The sequence below is a fragment of the Sorex fumeus genome, unplaced genomic scaffold (genome assembly GCF_029834395.1).
Source record: "Sorex fumeus unplaced genomic scaffold, SorFum_2.1 ptg000047l, whole genome shotgun sequence".
Lineage (NCBI taxonomy): Eukaryota > Metazoa > Chordata > Mammalia > Eulipotyphla > Soricidae > Sorex > Sorex fumeus.
The window spans coordinates 36,178,577-36,205,430 of record NW_026606104.1 but is presented as its reverse complement, the minus strand read 5'-3'; the positions used below and the strand labels follow the sequence as shown (position 1 = coordinate 36,205,430).

Genomic DNA, 26,854 nt, shown 5'->3' with positions numbered 1-26,854 from the left:
GTGTGTGTGAAGGCGGCAGCATGCTGGGTGGGTGGGGTGTACATTCAATCCGAGGGTTCTCATCCCAGCTCATCACCAGCTGCCCGCCTAGGCCATTACTGCCCGCCCTGTAATGGAATCGGCTGCCCTGGTTAAGTGTTCACATTAAATTAATACCTTCTCCGTGGAGACAATCAGTTGGCATTTAATTTGTGTTTCCTTCCACAAGCAGTGGCGCAGAGCTGGGCAGCCAGGCCGCGGTGGGCACATCTGTGAGGGGAAGTCCGCCCCAGGCCCAAAATGCAGTGGAGAAGGGAGCAGGGTGATGGGGGAGGGGACACGAGGCAGGGGGCAGAGTGAGGGTGGGCAAGACTGTGCCCGTGAGAGCAGGTGCTGGGGGAGCCGGCCCCCTGCTTACTGGGCAGCAGGAGGACCTGGCCCCGGAAGGCCAGCCAGAGCAGGAAACGGGGGAGGCCCTGCCCCTGCCGTCCCACTTCCCAGAACCCCCCTTCAGCCACTTTTGCTCCTGCGCATTTTTTTCTCCTCCGCCTCTCGGAGAGCCCCGCAAGCTACCGAGAGTATCTCACCCGCATGGCAGAGCCTGGCAAGCTCCCCGTGGCGTATTCGATATGCCAGACACAGTAACAAGTCTCACGATGGAGACATTACTGGGCCCGCGCGAGCAAATATCGATGAACAACGGGAGGACAGTGCCACCACTGTGCATGGCCTGGTGTTATTCAGGGGGGATTGTGTGGTAGGAAGAAGGCGACTCGGTGATGGTTTTCTTTTTCGGAGGGGAGAGGGGCCACACCCAGCAGTGCTCAGGTCTTACTCCTGGCTATAGAGGGATCACTCAGGGATCCCTCCTGGGGAGTTCGGGGGACCACATGGGGTGCTGGGGATGGAACCTGAGCTGCCTGCATAGGCTGTGCTACTGCTCCGGCCCCTCTGTGATGATCGTCAGAGCCCTCTGAAGGCTCGGCAGAGGCAGCTCCCAGTCTGTGCTGCCCCCTCACCGTCCACTGGAGTCTCTGCCCTCTCCATGGGGCCTTGGGTTCCCCCGTGGTGCCCCCCCATGCCCCCCATGTGGGTGCAGACAAACCTCCACTGCAGGTACGGGCTCCCCAGGGTGGGGAAGGCCTCGTACTGGGTGGGCTCACTGCAGGGGCTGCTCCCCCGGTCAGGGTGGGAGCCGCTCCTGCCCCCACCTGTCTGCTGCCTGGGGCTGGGCCCACGCCTGGCCTGGAATGAAGTTTTCCACCGGCTCGGGCCCAGCCTCCCCCGAGCTCGCTTCCCATCACCTGCGTGAGCTGTCCTGGGTGTGCCCCCCCCCCCCCCCCGGGCAGGTAGGGACCATTCCTCTGGCTCCCCGCCAGCTCTCCGAACCACGCTCCCCAATTCCACCGGGGCCCGGGGCAGAGCCGAAGGGCTGCAACACCACCTCCTGCCTTCCTCAGAACACCCCTCTGCGGGGTGGGGCACCTCCCACCTCACGGATGCGGAAACTGGTCCCAGAGAGCCCGGGCTTGTCCACGCAGGGACCCAGCTCGGGTGCTGACTGCTCAGGAGCCCTCAGGGTACCCCCCCACCACCACTCCCCCACCCAGAGTTCCTCAGTGCTTAGTTTTCCTGCTCGGGTCCTACCCCCTACCCTGAAGCTGCAGCCCCTTCCCTGCCTCTCCAACCCCTCCCCCTTCTCCCCCTTCACTCAGCACAGGAAGTGAAAACAGCTGTGAGTCAGCCCCTGCCCCCGACTTCAGCCTGCCCCCTTCCCGCGCTCCTTTGCCAGCCCTGTCAGCCCCTTTCCCGTGTCTCATGGGGAGGGGGTGTGTGTGGCTTGGCCTGGTGGTCGGGGGCGGGGGTGGGGGTGAGGGCTGACCTTGCTGCTGCCGCCCCTCCCCCAGCAACCAGCCCAGCGGGCCTTCTCGTCCATCACATGGTCCAGCAGTGGCTCCTTAGGAATGAGGGTTGACCACATGTGGCTGGATGCTGCCCCGCCCCCACGCGCCTTCATTCAGCTAAGAGGGAGCCAAGACCCCAGATTGTTCGGTGGAGTCATTTCCTCTCCCGCTCATTGTCTGGACGCTCCGATGGCCCGCGAGGGAAGTGGGAGAGGGCAGCAAGCTGCCCCTGCCTGTCCCTGCTTCCGGCCCCCCAGAGGGTCGGGGGGGTGGGTTCTAGAACCAAGCGGTCTGGATGTTGCAGAACAGAGAGCCCCTGTGAGGGAGCCCCATCGCTGTGGGCCAAGCAGGGCTGGGTGGGTTACAGAGGTTCAGCCACCAGCCACTCGGGGCTTTGTGGGTTTTGGGGGTCCTTGGTGCCACCCAGAGAGGTGGCGAGGAGCATGGCTGCGGTGGGGGGGGCTGCATTAGCCCCCCCTCTGCGGCTCCCAAGTAGGCCCACTTTCCCCGCCGGGTGCAGGAGGGGCTCCCCAGGAACCCGCTACTTGTTCCTGCATGGCACAGAAGCTCCCCACCCTGCTGTCCTCCAGCCTCTCATCTCTGCCTGGGGGGCACATCTGAGGTGGGCTCCAGGTCTTGGGGGCCCAGTGACGGCCCCTGCGTGCTGCCCAAATTTCGCTCAACACTGGAGGCGTGGCAGGGTCTGGACACTGAACATTGGTTGGCCCAGGGCTGGGAGTGATCTGGGTACAGAACCAGTGGGCTGGGCCTGATTCCAGCCCAGACAGGATGGCCTGTGTCTGGGGCCTGTGACCCTTAGAACCTTGGAGCAAAACTTTGGCTTTTCTTTTTTTTCTTTTTTTTTTCTCGTTTAATTTTTTTTTTTTTAATTTTATTGAGTCACCGTGAGATGGTTACAAGCTTTCATGTTTGGGTTACAGTCACACAGTGATCAAACACCCATCCCTCCGCCAGTGCACATTCCCCACCACCAATATCCCCAGTATAACCCCCCCCCCTTACCCACTCTCCCCCCGCCTCCATGGTAGACATAATTCCCCATAATCTCTCTCTACTTTTGGGCATTATGGTTTGCATTACAGACACTGAGAGGTTATCATGTTTCGTCCTTTATCCACTTTCTGCACACATCTCCCATCTCAACCGATTCCTCCAACCATCTTTTTCTTAGTGATCCCTTCTCTTTTCCAGCTGCCTTCTCCCCTTTGCTCATGAGGCAGCCTTCCAGCTATGGAGCAATCTTCCTGTCCCGTGTATCTACTATCCTTAGGTGTCAGCCTCATGTTATGTCATTTTATACTCCACAAATGAGTGCAGTCCTTCTATGTCTGTCCCTCTTTCTGACTTATTTTGCTTAGCATGATACTCTCCATGTCTATCCATTTATAAGCAAAATTCATGACTTCATCTCTCCTGACAGCTGCATAGTATTCCATTGTGTAGGTGTACCAAAGTTTCTTCAACCAGTCATCTGTTCTAGGGCACTTGGGTTGTTTCCAGATTTTGGCTATTGTGAACAGTGCTTCAACGAACATATAGGTACAGATGTCGTTTCTACTGTGCTTTTTTGCATCCTCGGGATATATTCCCAGAAGTGGTATTGCAGGGTCATATGGAAGCTCAATTTCTAGTTTTTGAAGGGCTGTCCATATTGTTTTCCAGAAAGGTTGGACTAATGGGCATTCCCACCAATGGTGAAAGAGCGTCCCTTTTTCCCACCACATCCACGACTTTGGCTTTTCTTGATGCTTAGATGGACCAGACCTTCGCTTGGTCTCATTTGCAAGGGGAGGGCTGGAAGCTTTGAGAAAGGGCAGGTACTGGGAAGAGCAACGCTGGGGTCACACTCATGCTTCCCCCTCCTTGTGAGCACTGGCCTGTGGGGGAGGGGAGAGCCCCCCGCCATCCTATGGGGTGGCCCGGGGCCTCCATTACCTTACATATACACGCAGGGTGGTGTGTGTGTGTGTGTGTGTGTGTGTGTGTGTGTGTGTGTATTGGGGGTGAGCTCTGGGCTTACTCCTGGCTTAGGGATCACTCCTGGGAGGGTGCTAGGGGACATATGGGGTGCCAGGCTGGAACCTGGGTTGACCACGTGCTAGGCAAGCTCCCTCCCCTCTGTCCTGTTGCTCCAGCCCCTGCACGCAGGCGTGAAGGAGACGAGTGTGGCCTCTGCCTTCGCTCGGGGCCGTCTCTCCGTCCCAGTCCCCCTCTCTGTTCAGTAGGAACAATCCCAGCTTCCTGTCCATGTGATCGGGGCAGATGGTTGATGGACACTGGCTCCCGCATCGGCACTGTGGACCTAAGAAGCTGGTCTGGGGACCTCTGTGGAAATGAGTGTGGGCTGTGGCTCGGCAGCACCCACGGCTAGGGTGCTGCCCCGGCCAGCTCCAGCTGTCCCCCTCCCCTTTCCCCCCACCACTACAGGGACACTGCTCATGGAGTGAGGCCCCAGGACAAGCCGGCACCTAGGTGGGCACCTGCAGGCGGAAGGAAAGGAGAGCTCTGTGAGAGGAGAGGCGGGGAAGGCCGTGCCCCCCCGGCCCGCCCTGGAAGTAGGCTGACCCTGGGCAGAGCCTCGGTGAGAAGGCAGTTGGCCAGGCTTTGGTGGGGCCACCGCAAGCTTGAGCTGCAGGCAGGAAAGGAATGGCAGTATCTGCCCTGCCTGTGGGAAAGCGGATGTGGAAGACAGGCCTGGGAGAACAAAAGGGATTCAGGAGGAGGAGGAGGAGGAAGAGGAGGGGGAGGAGGAGGAGGAGGAGGAGGGAGGAGCAAAGGAGTCAGATGACTGCTGAGACTCTGTTTCCTCGTCTGCACTAATGTGGAGAAGCCCTGGGAGATTCGGCGCCGGTGTATTTCACTTGAGTGCATGCGTGAATGCTTCTGTGTGTGACTGCATATGTGTGTACACACGTGAGTGTACAGGAGCATGCGTGAGGGTGCGTGGGAGTGTGTGTGAGTGCACGGAATGGGAGCATGTGTGCCTCTGTGTGTGTGCCTGTGTGAATGCATGCGTGTATGAGTGTGTAAATGCTTGAGTGAGTGACAACTTGAATGTGTGAGTGTGCACGCATGAGTGAGTGAGTGTGAGTTTGTGTGTGAGTGCATGAATGTGTGAGTGCGTGCGTGGGTGGGTGTTTGCGTGAGTGCGTATTTGCGTGAATGCATGCGTGAGTGAACGAGAGTGGGAGTGTGTGCATGTGTGTCTAAGCACATGCCCGCTGGACCTGGGTGGGTGGACAGGCACCTCTGAGGAGTAAAACATCCTTATTTAGGAAGTGTGAACGAGAAGCGAAGAGGGACCCTCCCCACACACATCCAGGCACATCCCTGGCAGGATGCGGGAGGCTCCGGCCTGGAAGCAGCCTGTCTCCTCTCCGCAGCCATCAGAAGGAGCAGAAGCTGGGCGCAGGACGAGCTGGGCAGGGGCCACCCCAGGCCCCATGGCCGGGGTCACGGGGTGTGTGAGCTGCCTCAGGGTCCGCCCTGCCAGTGGGGAGAGGGCTCCTTTGTCCAGGGAGCTGTAAGACCGCCACACTGCTTGCCTCTCCCCTTCATACCAGGAGAGTTGGCATCTGTCTGTCTGCTGGTTCCCTCACCCTTGCCAGGGAGAATGGCGCCTGGTGGCGGGGCAGGGCGGGATGGGCCGACTTTCAGCATCTCTCCCTGCTCGGCCTCCTCTGGAGCCAAGTCCTGGCTCAGCCATGCTCTCGGGGAGCCTCGCCTGGTCCCCGACAAATACGACCTGGGGTAGGTCGTGGGCCTCTGGTGCCTGTGCCCACCCCCGCCTGTAAGAGGTACCCCTTCGCCTTGGTGACAGCTGGCTCCCAGCCCTGCCCCCGGCCTTCCTGTTGCCCATCCGTGGGTCCGTCTGCTCCAAGCCCCCATCCTGTTGAAACCCAGCTCCCAGGCCTGGGAAGGGGCGGTGGGGACATTCCAGAGTCCACTGCACAGTGGCCAGTTTCCAGGGACGCTGCTCAGGCTGGGTGGCCGTGAGTGTGGGGCATCAGGAGTCCACCCCTCCCTTCATGGAGCCAGCCGGAGTGGCCGAAGGGCAGAGGGTTTTTGCCTCGTCAACATCTGAATGGGCAGAGCCAGCCTCTCCCTCCCGCCGTGGAGGACGGGCAGTGCGGCAGCCCTTGGAGCGGGCAGCACCCTCTCTGTCTGCCCAGCCTGCTGCTGTCTGCACCTGGGCGCTACCCCTGGCCTCCCTCCAGGAGTGCCGCCGCCCACCTGCCCTGCCTGGCTGGGGGCCTCAGAGGCTCCTGTGCTGGGGTTCACCCCAGAGCGCAGGGGGCGGGGGTCCCCAGTGTGGCTTCAGGGAGCAGCTTCCCTGCCCCGTGCCAGCACTGCTGTGTCTGGTGTGAAAGAGGATCCAACTCAGCCCACTTGGAGGCTTGGCCCAGTTGGAGGCTTGGCCCAGTTGGAGGCTCGCAGCTCAGCTCGAGAGCCTGGGCTCAGCCCCTTCCCCCGCCTACTCCTCCTCACCCTGCACCCTGAGTCTGTGGCTTCACCTCTGACCCTCCGCTCCCTCTGCTCCTGGCTGGCTTTGGGTAACCTCGCGCAGGAAAACTGACAGTGTCTGCATTAGGGCACCAAGCCCAGTGCGTGGCACCCTGGCTTGCCAGTGAGTGGTGGTGGCTGCTGAGTCTGAGATCCAAAGACGGGTGTGTGTGTGTGTGTGTGTGTGTATGTGTGTGTGTGTGTGTGTGTGTGTGTGTGTGTGTGTGTTGGCTGTGGGTACCTAGGGGCAGCTGCTTTCCCTCAGGAGCCTCAGAGCCCCTCCCTGTCTGTGTGCCTGTGAACCCCCAGCCTGGCTTTCTCTGGCAGAAGTTTGCTCCAAGGAGAAGCGTGGGGGAGCTGGCGAGACCCCGTGGGTGGGGGTGTATCTGCTCCCAGTAGCCACAGCTTCAATTTCTCCTGCTCTCACTGCAGGCGCAGGGGTGGGGTGACTCCAAATCCCGGAGCCAGGCGGCAGCCTCCCTGGTTCCCTCTCTGCGCTGTGGCTTCAGATCCTTCCCAAGCCCCATGGCCAGGAGAGATGATTCAGCTTGGACCTGGGTCCCGGCGGGGCCTCCCCGGGGGAGCCACACAGGCCCTGCGCGGGGCTGAGTATGGCCCGGTGAACTTCTCCCTACTTGGGAATCCCATCCCGTGCATGGGCCCCTGGGGCAGGTCCCTGGCTCTGCGCCCCTCCCCCCGGCCTGGGTGACCTTGGACAGACACGCTGTGCTCTGGGCCTCAGTTTCCCTATCTGTCGAGCGTGTGCTGTGAGCTGCTCCCCGGGCTCTCGCTGCTTCTCCTCAGCCTGCTTTGTGTTCTGTCCTGCTCTCCGCAGGCTCCCACACCCAGCAGACAGACCCACGGGGGGTCTGGACAGACAAGGAGAGTCTGTGACTCCTCCGGGAGGCCCGGCCAGGGCCAGCGCGGCCAGTGTGGGAGAGACGAGGAATTTTCCTCTGTGTGTGCAAACAATATCCGTTCTCTCGTTTCCCAAAGCCGGTGACGTAACCGACTCCTTATCCATCGCTCTCCCCTCGCGCCTATTTTTAGCCGCCCGGACAGCATCCTAAAAGGCTTCCAGACCTCGAGCTCTGAGGCTGCGTGGGGTGGGGGGAACAGGCGGGGAAGGAGACAAGCCAGGCCGGAGGGTGGGGGTGTCACCCTCACTTCTCTCTGCTTCCTCCAGGGTGGCGGGGTTGGGGGGGGACCGGGTGGCGTCCCAGCACTGGCAGGGAGTAACCCCTGAGCCGTGATGGCTCCTGGGCCTAGGGGAGCCTGCGGGGGCCTGGGGGGTTCCGAGCACTGCTGCTGGAGCCCATGCTTTCCGCCCCGGAGTGGAAAGTGGTGGGGTGGGAGAGGCGGGCGGCCGTGAGGTGGGGGAGTCGGAGTGCACTGGCCTGGCTCCAGCGACAGTGATCATCCTGGCCCTCCTAGCAATTAGCGCTGGGGGTCCGCTGTGCCTTCCCCCCCTCACCTGCTGGACAGGATAGGGGAATGAATGCGCTCCGTGTGTGAATGTGCCCGCACTTGGAAAGCCCCTGGAAGGCGAGCTGGCACGAGAAACAGCCAGATCGATTGTGTTTATTTTAAGCAAGGCAATAGGCCGGGGTTCGAACCCCAGCCCCACCCAGCTGTGTGTCTTTGTTCAGAACGCTTGAGCTCTCTGCAACTGTGTGTCCTCATCTGCAAGGCGGGGATGATGCTCGTGGTGAAGGCCTGGGGGCTGGGGTGCGGGCTGCGGGCTACAAGACCAGTGAACTCAGAGACGGCCACCATGTGTGCAGTCCGGGTCTGTGCCATGGACTGATGGCCCAGCGGCCTGCAACTCATGCTGTGGCACACAGGAGACCTTGGTTTCAGCTCTAGCACCCCATGGTCCCTGGAGCACGGCTGGGAGCGGTGACTCCTGAGCACTGAGCTGGGAGCAGTCCTTCTGCTCCCACCACGCTTCCCCCTACCCCAGCACTGCAGGGAGTGACCTGTGAGCAATGGACACTGATGGGTACAGCCCCCCAAACACACACACACACAGGCTTGTGTCTTGGGGCACACTTCTTGCTTTGGTTTGGTTTTTGGCTTTTTTTTTTTGGGTCACACCGATGATGTTCAGGGGTTCCTCCTGGCTCTGCACTCAGAAATTACTCCTGACGGTGCTCAGGGACCATATATGATGCTGGGGGTTGAGCCTGGGTTGGCTGGGCAAATGCCCTCCCCGCCGTGTGATAGCTCTGGCCCCGTGGTACACTTGTTTCTTGCAGTCAGCCTGAGTTTGCGCAGCACCTCAGAGTTTGCGGGAGGAAGCGGCAGTTCCTCTGCCATGTCTCGTCATGGTGCCATGCTCACACCACTGGCACTCATTCCTTGTCCCTTGGGATTGTGGTTTTGGGTCCGTCTGGCTGCCTTATCCCTCTAGACCAGGAGGTCCTGGAGGGCAGGCCGGGTCCCTGGGGAGTCTGTACCCAGCCCAGGGAGAGAACCAGGCTGGGTGTGAGGGCTGCAAGTGCATGGGGAGGCCACCACTGACCCCTTGTCCCTCTTGCCTCTTGCAGATGGGAGGAAGAACTGGCCAAACGCATGAACCTGCAGACCATGGTGGACACACTGCAGGAGGTAAGAGACAACTGCAGGAGTACCCCAGGACAGAAGAAATCTGGGGCCATGCCCAGCCCAGCATCTGCTCCGTGTTACCTCCGTGGGAATTTCGGGCAGAGGCCCCACACACGGGGGCTGAATCGGGGGCTGAGTCCCAGACGGCAGGACCCGAGAGCTGACTGCCGGGGGCATGTCCCCAGCCTCCAGGGTGGCAGAGATGTCACAGGTCTGGCTCAGGCCCTTCTGCTCACCTCGGCCTGCCTCCTGGCCAGTAGCCTGTCCCTTCTCAGTCTGCCTTTTCCTCCCTCCAGTGGGGACAAGAGCAGCAACCTCACGAGAAAGCAGGGAACATTCCTTCAGACATTTTTGAGAAGTTGCCTTCTGGGGCCGGAGCCATAAGACAGCAGGCAGGACCCTTGCTTTGCATGCGGATGACTTGATTTTGGTCCCTGGCACCACGAAGTCCTCCTGAGCCCGCCAGGAGGGAATCCTTGAGCACAGAGACAGGAGTCACCTCTGAGCACTGCCAGCTGTGGGCCCCAAACAGAAACGAAACAAAGAAAGTTGCCTTCTGATCCTAAAAGCAGCTGCCAGAAACTAGAGGCAGATTCTTGACCCCGCCCCCTGCCCCATCCTGGCATCCCCTGCGCCAGAGGGTGAGATACAGGCACATGCCACCTTCTGTTCATCGCAGAAGGACTTTGTGCTTTGCAAGCCTGGCACGAGCCTGAGTCGAATCTTGGGACTGGGAATCAGCACATGGAAGGAAATGTAGTTTCCCCACACAGCTGGTGGCGTGGCTGGTGTGTGCCTGGCCCTGGGGCCTGGCCCTTGCACACACACACACACACACACACACACACACACACACACACACACACACAGCCTGCTTGTGAGTTCTGAGCTGAACTTGCTCCCCCAGTGGGAAGTGCACCTGGATTCACCTAAATTTTGAACCTGCCCCAGGTGTCAGATTCTGTTAACTTGGGCCCATTTTTTTTTTCTTATCTGCTGTGGCTTCATCCCTGCACTGAAGCGTCCCTTGAAAGGTGTGACCAGCTGGGCAGTGCCCGTCCCCCGGGCACTCAGGTGCCTGACCTGGGTGCATATGGGCATCCAGGGCTCTGGGTGCCTAAAGCCTCCCCCGTCTCCGTCCCCCATAGGCAGCTCAGGAGGCTGAAGCCATCCAGGAGGAGATGAACGAGAAGATCGAGCGGCTCAAGGCCGAGCTGGTGGTGTTTAAGGGGCTCATGAGTGACGTAAGTGCCACCGGCCATCCCCCCTCCCACCAAGGCGTCACCACCTCTCCCCGCCCGCCCCACCCCCATCATGCAAGATGCTTCATTCACTCGGCCGCTCCAGGCTGGCTTCTAGTTAGAGTCCCGGCTGGCTGTGTTTGACTGTGAGGATGACCGATGCCTCGGAGACCAGGCATCCCCCCCTCACTTCCGCTTCCCTCAGTCTGAGCAGAGATGCATTAATCTGCCGCTTAACCCATCCCGCCCTCCCCCGGGTCTGCGCCTCTGATGGTCTGAGTGTGTGTGTTCCCATCGGGCGGGCATGTGGGAGCCCAGGCCTGTGGGTGGGTGGGGGGAAGATGGCAGGTTGGTGGAGCCTAGCCCCTGTGGGTCGGTGAGCGGAGCCCAGGCCAGCAGCCTATAGCAGAGTGCTGTGCAGAGTTAGGACCGGCTGGTGTGTGTGGCCTTTGGAGAACAGGGGCTGGTCGGAGTCCTGGTGGGGAGCGTGGCAGCCAAGGCCTCCTCCCTGCCGGGGAACTCAAGTCTCCTGCCTCCTGTGCGCTCAAGGTCATCGTGTGTCGGGGAGAAACTGCCAGTTGGGACTGGCTTCTGGGCCAAGGGGGTGAGGCTAGGTGTGGCTGGCGGCAGAGTCCCAGGTGGGGCCTGGGTGAGCCTCCGTGTCTGCGGGCGAGGAGGCCCAGCACCAGAACACTGGCTTGTGGGCACCAGGTGGGGTTCGGGCGGGACGTTTGAACTGGACAAGAAGCGTACATGGGGACGGGGGGCATCTCTCAACAGTCAGACCAGAGCGGGGGCCGCCTTCCTGCCCTCTCTGGGCCAACCAGAGCCCCACTGACACTGTCCGCGGAGAGGAGCCTCCGGAGACGCCCCCACACAGAGTCCCCCATCCCCCCCCACCCCAGGATCCAGAGTTCCCAGCGTCCCTCCACCCAACACCCCCTACCCTCCTCCCCCACAGCACAGACCCTTCCCCACCTCCACCCCGCATGCCGGCTCCCTCCCTCGCTCGTGTAACCCCTGCTGTCCTCCCTGCAGCCCATGACAGACCTGGACACAAAGATCCAAGAAAAGGCCATGAAGGTGGACATGGACATCTGCCGCCGCATCGACATCACGGCCAAGCTGTGCGATGTCGCGCAGCAGCGGAACTCGGAAGACGTGTCCAAGATCTTCCAGGTGACTAGGGCCGCCCTGCTCCCCGCCCACCCCTGCCACCTTCTCCCGCGCTCACCCGGCACAGCCGCCCTACCCCACCGCTCACAGCCTGACACCCCTCCACGCCCCGCCATGCCCCCCCCCCCCGCCTGCCCTGCCCACCAGAGGTAGTAGCCTGAACTCAGGCCAGCGGGGACTCACAGGTGCCTGGAATACCCTCAGCCAAGGAGAACAGTCAGTCGGGCGACAGGGGGCGCTCAAGGAGGGCAGAGAGGGGACTAGGACAGAGGGCTTCTGGCCTTCAGCACCCAGACCACTAGGCCACCCACTCCCAGCCTCATCCTCTGGACGCCTCCTGCACCCCGGCAGACGAGACTGAGAATACCGAAGAGCAGCTGCCGGCCTTGACTATTTCCCTTCCCACCCGAGGGTCTCTTAGTCCAGCCCCTGCCCCGCCCCATCAGTGGTTAAGTCCCAAGAGAAGGTGACCACCGGGCTAGTTCCAGGTAGCCTGTCTCTCCAGGAGTTCAGGGAGCTAGTCCGGCTCCTCTGAGGGCACTTGCCGTTCTCTGCTCCTGGAGTTGGGGTGGGGTGGGGGTGGGGTACTGAGTTCTGGCTTTTGCTTGGGTCCGGAGCAATCTGGTGTGTTGTTGTGCTTCACGTGTGTGAGTGCGGGCGCCGTGGGGGAGAGCTGGGCTTGCCTGCGCCGTCCCGCCTCCCCCGAACATCCGCTGGAAAGCTTGAGGCGGGCCTGCATCGCCGGCCCCGTGTGCTTGGAACCAAAGGAGCTGGGGGAAACTTGGGACCCCCTGGTTCCCTCCCTCCACCGCCAACCGCTGCCTCAGCCTGCAAGTGGGAAGATGGCAGAGCCAGGGTGTCTCTGCCTGGCTGGCCCGGGAGCACCCCATGCTGCTTCTGTGGGCTCCAGCCTCGCCTTGTCCTCTCCCCAAGGCCGAGGGGCGGCTTCTCTAGTGAAGGGAGCGGCAGCGCTGACGTGGCCCCAGCGGGGGAGGGAGCGGGCCATCGGGGACCCCCATCCCGCATGCCCAGCCTCTCATGCTTCCTGCTCACGCCACCTGCTCCCTCGAGGCCCAGCGCTTCCTCCCAGCACCGAGCAGCATCCCATCCATCCATCCCCGGGAGGCGCGGACTCCATCCATCCCTGCAGGAACCCTCTCCCCACCCCGAGTGACTCCTGGGTCTCTCTTTCCGGAGCAGGTAGTCCCCAAGAAGAAAGAACGGAAGGTGACATCGGAGGAGGACTCGTCGGAGCAGGAGGGGGAGGTGACGCGGTTCTCGGACGACGAGGTCGGCTCCATGAACATCACCGATGAGATGAAGCGCATGTTTAACCAGCTGTGAGTGCGCCCGCTCCGGGGACCTGGGGAGATGGACTAGGGGTGCGCCGACGACGGGCGTCTGCAGAGGGGCTCGACTTAGCTGAGAGGCCAGCACTGAGAGTCCCGGGAATGTTCAACACTTGGGAAGTTCATGTTTTCAGAAAGGGCCAGGTGGGCATGGTGGGGGTATTTAGGGAAGCTCTCGATCAAGCGACAGGCCCCCCCCCCACCCCCACCCCATGCTCCCCTACATGGGTTTCCCTGAGACTGGGACAGCCACGTGGGACCGTCACCGGGACCCACAGCACACTGGCCAAGGGACATTCCCTGGCAGCCTCCTAAACAGGATGTCCTGACTGTCTCAAGGGAGGGGAACCCTTGCAGACGGCACAGAGGGGAAATGGCCTTGGAGCCCCTTCTCATGCTGATTGGACGGGGCTGGGACCCCCCCCCCCATGCTTTCAGAAGCTGATACGTGTTTGCCTGGTCTGGCTTCAGTGATTCAGATTCCCCCAACCCCGCTCCCCGTGGAATCCATTCCCTATCACACCCCCTTGCCCCATTTCCCTTGACACAGAACTGAGATGGGGCTGCTTTGGGCCAGCTGGCAGCCAAAGGGGGTGTGGGGAGGGGTTGCTATTTGAACGTGACAGAGGTTCTTGATTTCTGTCCCCTCTTCCCCGTGCCCCCGTGATAGTCTCATCTTTGGGGGGAATGAGAAGGACGAGAACCCAGCACTGGGTCTTGGTTCTCTGAACACTGTCTTGAGCATCCCCGAACCTAAGGCAGGATCGTGGTGGAGTTACAGGGTTTCTCTGGGGGGCCCACAGCCCCCATTTCCTAGGGAGAATCCGGGTGCCCAGGAAAGGGTGCAGCTGCAAGAGAGGCCCCCCAGAGCAGTCAGGGCATGGGGGAACGTGAGGTGGAGGCTTCCGCAGTGGTGCTCCACGTCCCAAAGCTCACTTGGCTGCCACAGAAATAGAAGCCCCCGAGTGCTGACAGGATTCCGGCCGGATAGATTTATCTGCTTTAACATTGCCTTCATTCATTGAAAAGAAAACACTCGTCTCACCCCACCCCTGCAGTCCCAGCCAAGGGCCCCCACCAGCTCCACCCCAGGCGGCCTCGGTCTCCCACTGACATCAATGCTAAAGCCGGCTGAGGCCCACGCCTCAGGCCTGCCCCTGGCCGGTTCCACTGAAGTCTGATTAAGGCCCTCCGTGTCTGGGCTGCTTTTGTTCTGAGCCAAATCAGTGGTCCAGGCTCCTGACCAAGGAGGAGAGGAGGGGTTGGCTGCTGTCCGGTGCTGAGGCCCTGCCCTCCCGATCAGTGGGGCTCAGGCCGCCTTGGAAGCTTCGCTCTGGTCCCTGTCTTCCTGTCCTCACTGGCTCCGCTTCCTCCACTGGCCTTTCCCCGCCAGAGCCGGGCCTCTGGGAAGGAAGTGAAGTCAGCGGTTCACTATGTGGTGAGGTGTATGTGATCAGCTCTGCCCTCGGCTGCTCCCTGCCCCTTGCTCGGGTTCCAGGGCTGAGTCTTCTGCTGGTGGTCCTGGCAGGAGCTGCTTTTCAGTGGGGACCTGGCTCCCAGGGTGCTCCCAACTAGGGGTTTTCAGTTTTTCTCTCCTGCAGGCCCAAGGCTGCAAACCACTGCCAGGCAGCTGAATGGCACAAATTCTTGCTTGGGACTTGCTTCCTGTTCAATAGCCCATCGCCTGACCCACTGTTTGGGGCAACGCCCAGGGGCAGACAGCAAGGCAGGCCCTAGCCAGGGAAGCTGGAGTCTTGGGATCCTCATCCTCCCCCGGCTCCAGCCAGTGAATGTCTCTGCCTCTGACAGCCTCCCCCGTGGGGCCGCAGGCCTGGGCATGTGGGACTGTGAGGATCCCCTCCACTTGGGGTGACCCGTGTGTCTCTGGGAAGCCCCCGTTCCCCAGAAGACCCAACTTGCCTACTCCCAGGGTAGGGAAGCCCAAGATGCAGACTCGGGCTTTGTGTGCAAAGCTCAGAGGCATTCTCTGGGCATCAGTTTCTTCACCTGTAAGATGGGAAGATTCTGCACTCACCTCAGTGGGTGGTTGTGAGGATGGGCCTAGAGTGCATGCACAGGGCTGCAGTGATGTAGCACAGCAGGAAGGGTGTTTGCCTTGCACGCGGCTGACCCAAGTTTGATCCCCAGCATCCCATATGGACCCCGAACACCACCAGGAGTAATTCCTGAGTGCCTGGAATTAACCCCTGTGCATCAAACAGGTGTGACCCAAAAAAGACAAAGGGAAAAAAGAAAGAAAGAAAGAAAGAAAGAAAGAAAGAAAGAACATTCACATCCATGCCTGGAGATCTATCCTGTGCCAGTGCACACGAGTGCGTGGTGGTGTTTGGATGAGGGGGACAGAGCTGTAGGAAGCAGAAAGAGCTGGCTTCTGGCCCGGACTCTGCCCCAGGCTGGCAGCATGATGACAGACTCTCTCTGAACTGCAGTTTCCTCAGCTACTGAGTGGGAACAGTAACGTCCCCCCCCACAGAAGATGGCAGAAAAGCTCCTCAGGTCTAGTCAGGGTGCAAGAAATGAATTGATGGGGGACCAGAGCGTTAGGACAGTGGGAAGGGCATTTGCCTTGCATGTGGCTGACCCAGGTTCTATCCCCGGCATCCTCCATTGTTCCCCCGAGCATCACCAGGAGTGATTCCTGAGTACAGAGCCAGGAGTAACCCCTGAGCACAGCTGGGGGTAAAACAAACAAAACAGAAAAAAAAAAGTATTGTTGGGGTGGAGTGAGGGGAATAGCACAGTGGTTAGGGCACGTGCCCATTATGCATCTGACCCGGGTTCGATTCCTGGCACCACATGGTCCCTGAGCACTGCCAGGCCCAGCCCTGGAGGCCTACAGAACTGTTGGGGTGGCCAGAGCAGCTCTGCCTCCTTGGGCCTTCTATTGAGTCCCCAGCTAGGTTGGTGGAGATTCACTGGTAGAGCCTCCAGTGAATCTGGAGGCCCCACGGGGGAGGCTGTCAGAGGCAGAGACATTCACTGGCTGGAGCCGGGGGAGGATGAGGATCCAAGACTCCACTGAGCACTGCTTGGGAACTCCTACGACCCTGCCTCCACCAAAAGAGAGAGAGAGAGACAGAGACAGACAGACAGACAGACAGACAACAGACAGAGCGAGAGATGAACTGTTTGGGGCCTAGGGAAAGCTGGAGGGGCACAGCACTTGCCTTCTGAGGCACCACAAGCCCCCATTCACCCATCACTGCCGGATATGGCTCAGGTGGCACCAACAGAAGCTGGTAAATGAGTGGAGGAAAATGTCACAGAATTGGGTCCGGAGAGATCATACAGCGGGTAGGGCACACGGCCCACCTGGGTGTGATTCCCAAGCCCTGTTGGGAGTGATCCTTGAGCACAGATCCAGAAGTAAGCCCTGGGCACTGTCAGATGTGACCCAAACCACCCCCCCCCCCCAAAAAAAAAACCACAAAATGGATGTGGGGAGGAAAATATGTAAGTAACACCTGTGTGCATTTTGCATTTTTAAGAGTCAGATTCCATGCTTGAGGCGAGCGTCCTCTTTGGGCAGAGGTTGCCCTTGGCACGGTGCCCCTGTGGACTGGAGCCTGGCCCTGCTCACCCCTGCCCTCCTCTTGCCCCCCTGTAGGCGCGAGACCTTCGACTTTGATGATGACTGTGACAGCCTGACCTGGGAGGAGAACGAGGACACCCTGCTGCTGTGGGAGGACTTCACCAACTGCAACCCGTCCATCGAGCTGCAGGGCGAGGTGAGCGCCGGCCCCGCCCAGGGCACCCCATCCCCCTCGCCCCCACCCAGGACCCCTGCCCGCAGCTCACACTCCCCTGTCCCCTTTGTTCCGTCTCCAGCAGGAGGAGAACCTGGGCAACTTGATCCACGAGACGGAATCCTTCTTCAAGACGAGAGACAAAGAGTACCAGGAGACCATAGGCCAGATCGAGGTGAGCGTCCCCCAGAGCCCCTCGAGGTCCCCCCGAGTCCGGGCCTGGGGACTTTCCAGGAAAGTCCCTGCTGACTCCTCGCTAGGGGCCCATTCAGGGCCTCAGTCCTCAGGTCTGTGAAATGGGTGGAGGGGATCACCCCTGTCTGGCGCAGCTATTCAGCTAAAATGATCCCCAGTGGGGCCAGCTGACATTTGAGTGGTACCAGGCACCGAGGAGCTTTTGCAGGATCCCTTTCCTGTGTCTCCGAACTCCTGGGTGCCTCTAGCTGTGAACCCCGTTTTCCAGGGGAGGAATTGAGTCTAAGAGAGATCAAGTGACTCTCCCCGGGCCTCAGAGCTGGGGAGGAGCCTGGAAGCCCAGCTCCCTGTGCTCCCGGCCCTGGGTCAGGCCGACATCTGCCAGGGAGTGTTTCGCTGTCCTGCTGTGCTGGGGGGCTTGTGCCCCGGAGGCGCTCGGTAGGAAAGGTGGGCCCTGGGATGCACCCCAGCCCCCAGGCTCCAGAAGCAGTCCTAGAGGGCCTAGAGGACAGAAGGGAGGTTAATGCCCATGCAGCAGGGCCCCGTGGGCATCCAGGGGGGCCTTGTGCCTTCGCACTGAGGAGGACTTGGCCTCACGCGTCCCCCTCTGGTTCCCCTCAGTTGGAGCTGGCCACGGCCAAGAGCGACATGAACCGGCACTTGCATGAGTACATGGAGATGTGCAGCATGAAGCGGGGCCTGGACGTGCAGATGGAGACCTGCCGGCGCCTCATCAAGGGCTCTGCAGACAGGTACATCCTGCAGGCCAAGGGGCTGGCGGGCTGCAGCCTGCAGCTCGGCCAGGATCCTCCCTCCCTCCCTCCTTCCCTCTCCCTTCATCTCTCTCTTCCTCCCTCCCTTCCTCCCTCCCTCCCTGCCTCCCTCCTTCCCCCTCCCTTCCTCCCTTCCTTCCCTCCCTCCCTTCCTCCCTTCCTTACTTCCTCCTTTTCTCCCTTCCTCCATCCTTCCTCCCTTCCTTTCCTCCCTCCCTCCCTTCCTTACTTCCTCCTTTTCTCCCTTCCTTCCTTCCTTCCTTCCTTCCTTCCTTCCTCCCTCCCTCCCTCCCTCCCTCCCTCCCTCCCTCTCTCCTTCTTTTCTTCCTTCCTTCCTTCCTTCCTTCCTTCCTTCCTTCCTTCCTTCCTTTCCTTTCCTTTCTTTCTTTCCCTTACTCTCTCCTTCCTTCCCTCCTTCCCTTCCTCTCTTCTTCTTTCCTGCTTTCGTTCATCCACCTATCCTTCATCTATCTTTTATTCCACCATCCATTCGCCCATCCATCCATCCATCCATCCATCTTTCCCTCCCTCCATCCATTTGTCCATTTTTTCTTGCATCCATCATCTGTCATTGATCCCATTGCCTGTTCATCTGTCTTGCCATCTATCTAATCATCCATCCATCAAGCATCTATCCATCTGTCCCACCCTCCGTACATACCTCCATCTCTCCATCCACCTGCTATGCGCTAGACAACTTATCTGCTAACCTTGTGTAGTTCCTGCAACAACCCTGCCCCGCCCTTTCAGCAGCTCCCTGTGAAAGGCCCGCTGGGGTTTGGGGTGGGGGGTGGAGAGTGGGGCAGTGGGGAGCCCAGGGAGGCAAGAACCTTAATGGGAGACTAATGCCCCATCAGAACACAGAGCCACTGCCTTCAAAGCACAGGTAGCCCCGGGAGAAGGGTACACAGAGAGAACAGTAACAGTAACAGCTACCAAGAGAATAGTAACAGTAACAGTTACCCTGTGTTGAAATGCTCAGCACAAACACACCCCGGCATCAGGCACCTTCATGGCACCTTCATCGTCTTAGTTCTTTGTGACTTTACACCTGCTGGCCTTTATTTTTTCATATCAGACATGCTGAAATTTAGCATGTCTGACCTTAAGCTCTGACCAGCCCCTGTCGTCCACCCCTCCCCAGATTAGAGGGTGCGAATTGAGCTTGAGCTGCGCTCCCTGCTTCCAGGGAAGCAAGAGGCTGGGCCTGGGCATTCTCCAGAACTGAGTCCCACTTCGGAGCCTTGAAGTTCTGAGAAAGCAGAGCGCGGAGGTGGGGTGGGGAAGAAGGCTCGCAGTGTGGGTTTCCAACGTAATGGGAGTGGGTCAGCCGTTCCCACTCTGCTCGGGCTGCCCTCTGACGCTGCCCTCTCCCAATTCCAGGAACTCGCCTTCCCCCAGCTCCGTGGCCAGCAGCGACTCGGGAAGCACAGACGAGATCCAGGACGAGTTTGAGCGGGAGGCAGACGTGGAGCCCATGGTCAGCTGATGACGGACGCGCCCTCCGTGCCCAGGGGCCTTGGTGACCAGGCCTCCGGCCCCTCTCCCCGGGGGGCCAGGAAGGCTTCTCCGAGTGGGGCGCCAGTGTCCACCCCACAGACTTCTCTGTCCTCCCTTCTCCGGAGGCCGAGGGACCGCTGCTTCCTTCTTTCCCTCCTCCCACCCACCGCCAGCCAGTGTCCCTTCTCCGTCCCCTCCCCCACGGAATGGTGCTGTCAATTTCTATTCTCCACATCACAGATGCTGACTTCTGTCCGGACGATGCAGTGGGGACTGTGCCTTTTCCCTTAAGCTGAGCCACGTTGAGCTCCAAAGAATTATTCCTAGCAGGTGTTTTTATACAAAACTGTAAGGCAGGGGGGACCCCTGAGCTTGGCATCATTTCGGCTTTTGACCCTCCCACCTGCTCCTCTGATTGGCCGTGACCTCCCTTCCTCTGCCAGACAGCTCCCAAGGAGCTGAGAGTCTGGGGTGGTCTGTGGCCGCCCCCCCAACCCCCACCTCCAGCCAGCCCGGGCAGGAGCTATTTGCTTCTGCAACCTTTCGGGTGCCTGAGTGGGGATCGCTCAGGTATTTGAGGAGGGAGAGATGGGAGGAGGGAGGGAAGACAAAATCTTCTTTTCTTTTTGGATTGAGTGGCAAGGCAGCGGAGGGACAAGGCACTGTTGGGCGGGGGCGGGGGGGGGGGGGAAGGTGGAGCTTCACTGTGTTTAAACTACTATGCAAAAAAACAAAACAAAACAAAAACAAACAAAAAAACCCCAAGCAAACAAAAGCAGCTCGCCTTATCTCACTGTGGGGGGCAGGCTTTCTCCCAGATGGCGGGTTTCTCCTCCCCAGCGAGCCCGAGCCCCTGAGGGAAGACAATGCAGGGGCAATCCTAGCCGCCCAGGGACCCAGAGCCCCAGGGACCCAGAGCTGGGGAAGTGGGGTTCTAGAATGGTCAATGGCCAGGTCTGGTCCTGTGGGGCCCTTCGCCTGCCCATCTCTGTGGTTCCTCTGGGAGGTGGGGGTGGGGGTGTCTTTGCCACAATGACTTGATGATTTCCTCTCCCCAGCTGACAGTCTAGGTTCTATGTAGCTCTTCATTTTTCTGTGAGCAGGTCTTGAAGGGTCGGGCCCGGTCCCCACCCCCTGCTGCAGTGGGGGCTAGGTTGGTGGTTGGTGTTGGCCGGCCGCTGGCTGTGCTGGTGGGATGCTGTCCATCTCCCCGCTCCTCTCCCCCTGTGTGGACACGAGCTGGAATAAGAAGGGGGTGGGTGAGGGCATGTGCTAGGAAGGGTTGCTGGTGGGCTGTAGCTGGGGCAGCTGCTGCCCGAGGGAGAACCAGCCTGGTTCTCCTCTGGACCCAGGCTAGCCCCTTCGCACAGTGCACTTGATGGACCACTTGGGAGGCTCATCTAAGCCGGTATCTCCCTAGGACTTGAGTTTACCTGAGTCAGAGGGCACTGGGGTGAGACCACCTGCCCAGTCTCGGCGTGGAGCTGGCCTGACTGTGGTTTTTTTTTTCTTTTCTTTTTTCCTTTCTCTCTTCCTTCCTTCCCTCCTTCTCTCCTTCCCTCCTTCCTTCCTTTTTTCCTTTCTTTCTTTCCTTTCTCTTCCTTCCCACCTTCCCTCCCTCCCTTCCTTCCTTCCTTCCTTCCTTCCCTCCCTCCCTCCCTCCCTCCCTCCCTCCCTCCTTCCTTCCTTCCTTCCTTACCTCCTTCCTTCCTTCCTTCCTTCCTTCCTTCCTTCCCTCCCTCCCTCCCTCCCTCCCTCCTTCCTTCCTTCCTTCCTTCCTTCCTTCCTTCCCTCCCTCCCTCCTTCCTTCCTTCCTTCCTTCCTTCTTTCTTTCTTTCTTTCTTTCTTTCTCATTCTCTCTCTGCCTTTTTTTTAAAAAAAAATCTTTTTTGTTGTCCCCAGTGTCCTAGAGTGATGGCTGGTCTATTTTTTGTTGGTCCAGGAGCTCCCCCTGGAGGTCACAGTGAAATGTGCCCAGGGACCATGGTGCATCCGCCAGAGTTGAGGGGCCGTGGGGGCATTGGCTTTGAGTCAGACAGTGGCTCCCAGGGTATCAGCCAGCGACCTGTAAGGACCTTCTTTTCCATTTTCTGTTTTGCTGTCTTAAAACCGTTGTATATAATATTCGTATAATATATATAGAGAGAGAGAAGAGAGAGAGTATGTTATGCATGTGATTTTTATTTATCAGAACTGGGTGGCCTTTCTTGTGAGTTTTTTCTCCTTTTTTGACTGTTATGGGGTGGCGGTGGGGCATGTCACTGAGAGACCTCCGCTCCTAGTAGCTCTTATACCCCAGGGGTCCCTGGGACAGTGAATGGAGGAGAGACAGCCCCATCCCCTCCCCCATGCCCACACCCTTGATCTAAAGGTTTCAGGGTCCAGACCTCACCTGATTATTATTATTATTATTATAGTTATTGTTTTAGCATCTCCTGATTTTAACCAAAGGTTTTCAGAGCCAGTTGGGCTTGGACCTCAGCTGCTGAAAAGAGTTTCCGTTGCCGGGAAGAATTTCCGTTCCGGTGGCCAGAAAAATGGCCACCAAGGTGGTGTCCCCCACCTAGGGCCGTGGGAGGCCTCGAAGGGGTGCAGGCGCCCGGGTTGTTCATGCAGGCGGTGGGGAGGGGGCGTGACTAGTCTATCTTAAGAGTTAAGACAGTCAGCAACTGTGCATTTGAAGGTCACCAAGATGACCCATGGGGACAGGCGTCTGGTGGTATTCATTTTGTTTTTCTCCTAATAGGACACAAAGGGTATGGGTCTTTGGCAGCTGGGCTACTCGGAATTTGGCAACTGGCCAGATTGCTGCTTCCTGCGGGTGTGGGCTCGCTGCTCTGTCGAGGAGGGGCTGAGATGGGGGGCTAAGTGGGGAGGAGATGGTGACGGTGTAGCCCACCCACCGCCTGGGCACGGGTTCCTGGGTCTTGGCCATGCTGCTTTCCTCCCCAAGTTCTCTTTGAGCTAGACACCAGTGGGAACCCTGTTGTCCCCCTGGGCTGGAGCCCACAGCTTGCCAAGAAAGACCCCAACCCTTACTGGGGCGGGTCCAGTTGGTGCCAGCTGGCCCGTCCTTGGTCATGCTGTAAATAGTTCAGTTTGCTTTTCTATTCTTCAGTCTGGTGTCATATTGACACTGGTATTTTATAGCTATCCTCAGATGGACTCCCACTCCCTGTCCTCTCTCACCCTCCTGTTTCGGGGGATCTTATGAGGAGAGGCTTGGGTTGGGCCAGGGAGCACAGCTCCCTCGTGGAACCGACACACACGCACACACACGCCCGCACTCACGCACTCATTCACACACACACACACTCGGCCCTGGGAGGCCGGAGGGGCGGGGGGACATGACAAGTGAACACTTTTTTGTTTTCTTATGGCAATATGTCTTCCTGACTTGGAGGGTAACCCGGGAAGAATCAAACCACTCTGGCTTGGGATGGGGGGAGAGGGCTTGTGGTGGGAGGGGGTAATATTAAGGTAACTTAAGCTAAATGTATCTATTTATAAAGCAAGAGACTCTCATCTATTTTTATGAAAGGAAAGGTTTTTTAAAAATCTCTGGTTGGCAGTCACGGTACCCAGCGTTTTTCTGTGGTCAAGCTGCATGTTGCTGCTGAATTTACTATAATCAGGATCTCTCAACCCCTCTCCTGGTCCCCATCGCCTGCTCACCCACACCCATGAGTGGCCGCAACGGCACACGGGCCCCACCTCATCCTCCTTCTCACTCCCTGGGCCCCCGCCCTCACCCTCACCTAGGCAAAGGTATTTGTGGGAGTGGGTGGACTGAGGGAGTTATCAAGGAGAGGGGAGGAGAACACAGGTCGGCCCAGATCTGCCCATGTCCACAGTGCTGAGCGGTGGCCATGTGGGTGCCACGGAGCAGCCAGCAAGGGGGCCAGGCGGCTACAGCCAGTCTCAGAGGCCCTGAGAATGTCCTTGTCTTCCTGGAAGTGGAACTGGGGTGCTGGGGGCTTTCTTGGGCCCTCCCCTTCGCTCCTCAGGCTGGTTTTAGAAGGGGATTCTTCTAGAAGAAGAGTCTGGTGCAGGTGTGTGTGTGTGTGTGTTGGATGGGCATGGGGCTGGGGGGAAACGGGTCAAGCCAGGGCTCTCTGGAGGGTTTCCAGGCTCAGGCTGGGCTTGGGGATAGCCTTGGAGAAACCCTCCGCCATGCCCTCCGCGATGCAGCTGAGGCCACTCCCCACTCCCAGGACATGGACATTTTAGCACCCGCGTGGTTTTCAGCCGCACCCAGGGAATCTTTCTATCCCACTGTCTTATTTCACCCACTTGCTGTTGGTCGGCGGGGTTTCTACTCTCAGAAAGACTGCTGCTCTACCAGACACCAACCTGTTTACTGTACTGTTGTAAATATCACGCCCTTTATATCCTGTATATTGGCTTCTTTTCAATAAAGTGAAATGTCTTAGAAATGATGGTGTCTTTTTCGTTTTTTAATATATATAGCACTGTCCTGTAGCACTGTCCTCCCGTTGTTCATCGATTTGCTCAAGCAGGCCCAGAAATGTCTCCATTGTGAGACTTGTTGTTACTGTGTTTGGCATATCGAATACGTCACGGGGAGCTTGCCAGGCTTTGCCATGTGGGTGAGATACTCTCGGTAGCTTGCCGGGCTCTCCAAAAGGGGTGGAGGAATCAAACTCAGGTTGACCGGGTCAGTCACTTGCAAGGCAAACACCCTACCCGCTTTGCTATCACTTGAGCCCAAATATATATATATATATACATATATATATATGATAAATGGGGATGGGGGCTGGAGTCAGAGAGCCGCATATACACTTTAATTAGCTGGGGGGTGGTGGTGTTCACATGGTGGTGCTCAGAGGCTGCAAAGATTCCCTGGGTGCTCTGTGCTCATGGAACACTCCCAGCAGTGCTCGGGGGCCCTATGTGGTGCTGGGGACCACACTGGGACTGGCCCTGAGCAGAGAGGGTCTTCCCTCCCCTGCTCTAGCTTTCAGATCTTTTGATTCATAGGAGGGAAATTTCACATCACCTGGTAGGTTTCCCTCTCCCAGTGAAATCTCTGGGAGAAGATGAAGCAGGAGTTATCCATCACACATGTGACAGGAGGAGAGAGTGCCAGGGAGGCACAGACTGACACAGCCTAACTGGGACTTGGGGTCCTGGTAGACATAACGCCCATTTCACTGTGCCTGGATCGTGCAGACTTGGTGCTGCTGCAGACACTCAACCACGGTGCTCGGCCATGGTGCTCCCCAGCGGCAGCAGGCTCTGCTCCTGCTCACACACATCTGGTTGGGCGCTGGAGATCCTGCACTGCTGTTCCGGGGAAAGAGGTGCTGGACACAACTGCTGGACACAACTGCTGGGATCAGCGCATCAGCTGGCACAGGGAATCAGACAAATAGCCTTTGAGTCACTGCGCCATTCCCATAACCCCAAACACCTCACTTCTTTTCTCTTTTTTTTTTTTTCGGAGGGAATCAGACCCCCCCGTTTTTCTTTCTTTCTTTTTTTTTTTTTACTTTTTGGATCACACCCAGCAATGCTCAGGGATTACTCCTGGTGGTACGTGGGGGACCATATGGGATGCTGGCAATCGAACCTGGGTTGGCCGCGTGCAAGGCAAACGCCCTACCTGCTGTGCTATCGCTCCAGCCCCTCCCCTTTTTAAACTCCCTGGCAGTGCCCACAAGCCGCCGTCTCTTGAGCTTCTGGATTTGACACTGTCCTGTGTTCCAGGTTCTGGTACGTGAACAAATTCAGTAAGATTTTGCCCCACGTGAGCTGCCCCTCCTTCAGGGTTTATTTTTCAGAGGGGGCAGTGCACAGGGGGTGGGGAAGGGGCGCTCCCTGCAATACTTGGCTAAAGGGACTGAGGGCTCAATGCGAGGTCCCCAGGATGCGGTGCTACTTGGACCCCGCATCAGGGCTACTCCTGTGGGGCTCGGGGTCCTCTGAGGGCTGGGGTAAGGATCATGAGGTACTCAGATGAACTAGGGCCTCTATGCCTTGACCCTATGCTCACCCCCTGGATCACTTTGAGGGGAGCTCCCAAATGGTACCCAGGGAGGTAGCTAGGGGCTACTCTGGTCATATTTAGCCAACTGGGCCAGAGGTTCAGAGCCAGAGGTCAAGGATGTGGTTCTGCTTAGGCCCTGTGGGGTGTTCAGGAGCTACTCAATTCCTGCCTACCCCCACCCCTCGCCCCCATCCCAGGGTGAGAACAAAGAGAAATAACCAGCAACCCCAATGTAATTTTTTTTTTTTTGCTGCTTTTTGGGTCACACCCGGTGATGCACAGGGGTTACTCCTGGTTCTGCACTCAGGAATTACCCCTGGTGGTGCTCAGGGGACCATATGGGATGCTGGGAATCGAACCCGGGTCGGCTGCGTGCAAGGCAAACACCCTACCCACTGTGCTATCTCTCCAGCCCCCCACCCCGATGTAATTCTTACCATCTCTACGGACACTCCATGTAATTTCCTTTCCACCCTCCCAACTCAAAATTCTCCAGTGTCTTCTCCTGATCCCAAGGGTTTTTGTTTGTTGGTTTGGGGACCACACTCTGCAACACTCAGGGATCACTCCTGACTCTGTACTCAGAAATCACTCCTAGTGGTGCTCAGGGGGACCATAAGGGGTGTCAGGGATCTAATTTGGGTTGGCTACATGCAAGGCAAGTGTCCTACCTGCTGTACTATCTCTCTGCTCTCTCCTCCCCCTGGGTTTTGTGGGGCACAACCAGCAGTGCTCATGGATCACTCTGGCAGTGTTCAGGGAACCCTATGCAGTGAGAAGAATGAAACCCGGATCAGAAGCATGTAAGGCAAGTGCCTGACCCCTATACTCTCTCTTGGGCCCCATGAATCCTCATAATTTTTAAAGAATGTGACCTTTTAAAGAAACAGCAATAGCAAGAAATTATGGGGGCATTGTAAGGTGGGTAAATTACCCCCATTTTACAGACATGGAAACCGAGGTGCAGAGAAATTATTTTGCCAATGTTGCAGGGAGAGATCATGTGCAACATCAGAATTTCTATCTCCTAAGCAGGTTCTCAGTCCACAATGCCAGAGAAAGAGAAATAGGTAAGTTAGAAGAGAATGTTAGAATGTTAGTAAAGCTCTTAAACAGCAAGTTAGAATGTTAGAAAAACTCTTAAACAGTCCGTTGGGGGAATGAAATGGGTCCCTAATACTCTGGAAGAATTCACACACACACACACACACACACACACACACACACACACATATTTGCTTTCTGGGTCACACCCAGCAATACTCAGGGGTTACTCCTGGTGGTGCTCGGGGGACCATATGGGATTCCAGGGACTGAACCTGGGTCGGCTGCGTGCAAGGCAAACACCCTACCCCAACCCGCTGTACTATGGCTCCAGCCCCAGAACTAGAAGCTTCGAAAGGCACTCAAGCTTTTACCATCAAACAACTTCTCCAAGAGAAAACAAATTTTCATCTAGGGAGTTAAAAAAAAAAAAGCAAACAAAATAAAACAAACAAGACCTCAGCTGCAATAGAGACTTTGAAGGTAAAGCCAAGCATAGTGGGGCTCCACCGCGCGGGCGCCAGGCAGGCCCGGGCAGCTGGGCGGCCCCAGTGCAGACTCGCAGGTGTCCTTGCAGGACGAGAAGGCTCCTCCCGGCGGCGGCATCCCCGAGGCACGCGGCGAAGCCTCTGGAAGCCGTCAGTGCCAAGGGCAGACAAGCGTGGCCAGCCCGAGCCCCCGGGGCACCTCGACGCGGCACCCTTAGGGCTTGGCATGGGGCTCCTCCCACCTGAAACATCCCCGCCGACCCCCCAGCCACTCCGCGGCCTTCGAAGGCTGCA

The 26,854-nt window shown here is 58.4% G+C and overlaps 1 protein-coding gene across 3 annotated transcripts in view; it reads left to right on the top strand.

Annotated features, from left to right (window-relative positions):
• IFFO2 (intermediate filament family orphan 2) overlaps positions 1-19,641 on the top strand; it is a 42,985-nt gene extending 23,344 nt beyond the window's left edge. The window contains exons 2-9 of one of the 3 annotated variants that reach the window (XM_056123069.1): positions 8,957-9,017; positions 10,163-10,258; positions 11,294-11,434; positions 12,632-12,771; positions 16,409-16,529; positions 16,633-16,722; positions 17,364-17,494; positions 18,899-19,640. In XM_056123069.1, coding sequence (XP_055979044.1) covers positions 8,957-9,017; positions 10,163-10,258; positions 11,294-11,434; positions 12,632-12,771; positions 16,409-16,529; positions 16,633-16,722; positions 17,364-17,494; positions 18,899-19,004 — 886 coding nt within the window. In that variant the 3' untranslated portion in view covers positions 19,005-19,640. Of the gene's footprint in view, positions 1-8,956; positions 9,018-10,162; positions 10,259-11,293; positions 11,435-12,631; positions 12,772-16,408; positions 16,530-16,629; positions 16,723-17,363; positions 17,495-18,898 lie in introns of all 3 variants that reach the window. The other 2 variants (XM_056123068.1, XM_056123070.1) reach the window with 2 other exon arrangements.
• The last annotated feature ends 7,213 nt before the right edge of the window (positions 19,642-26,854 follow it).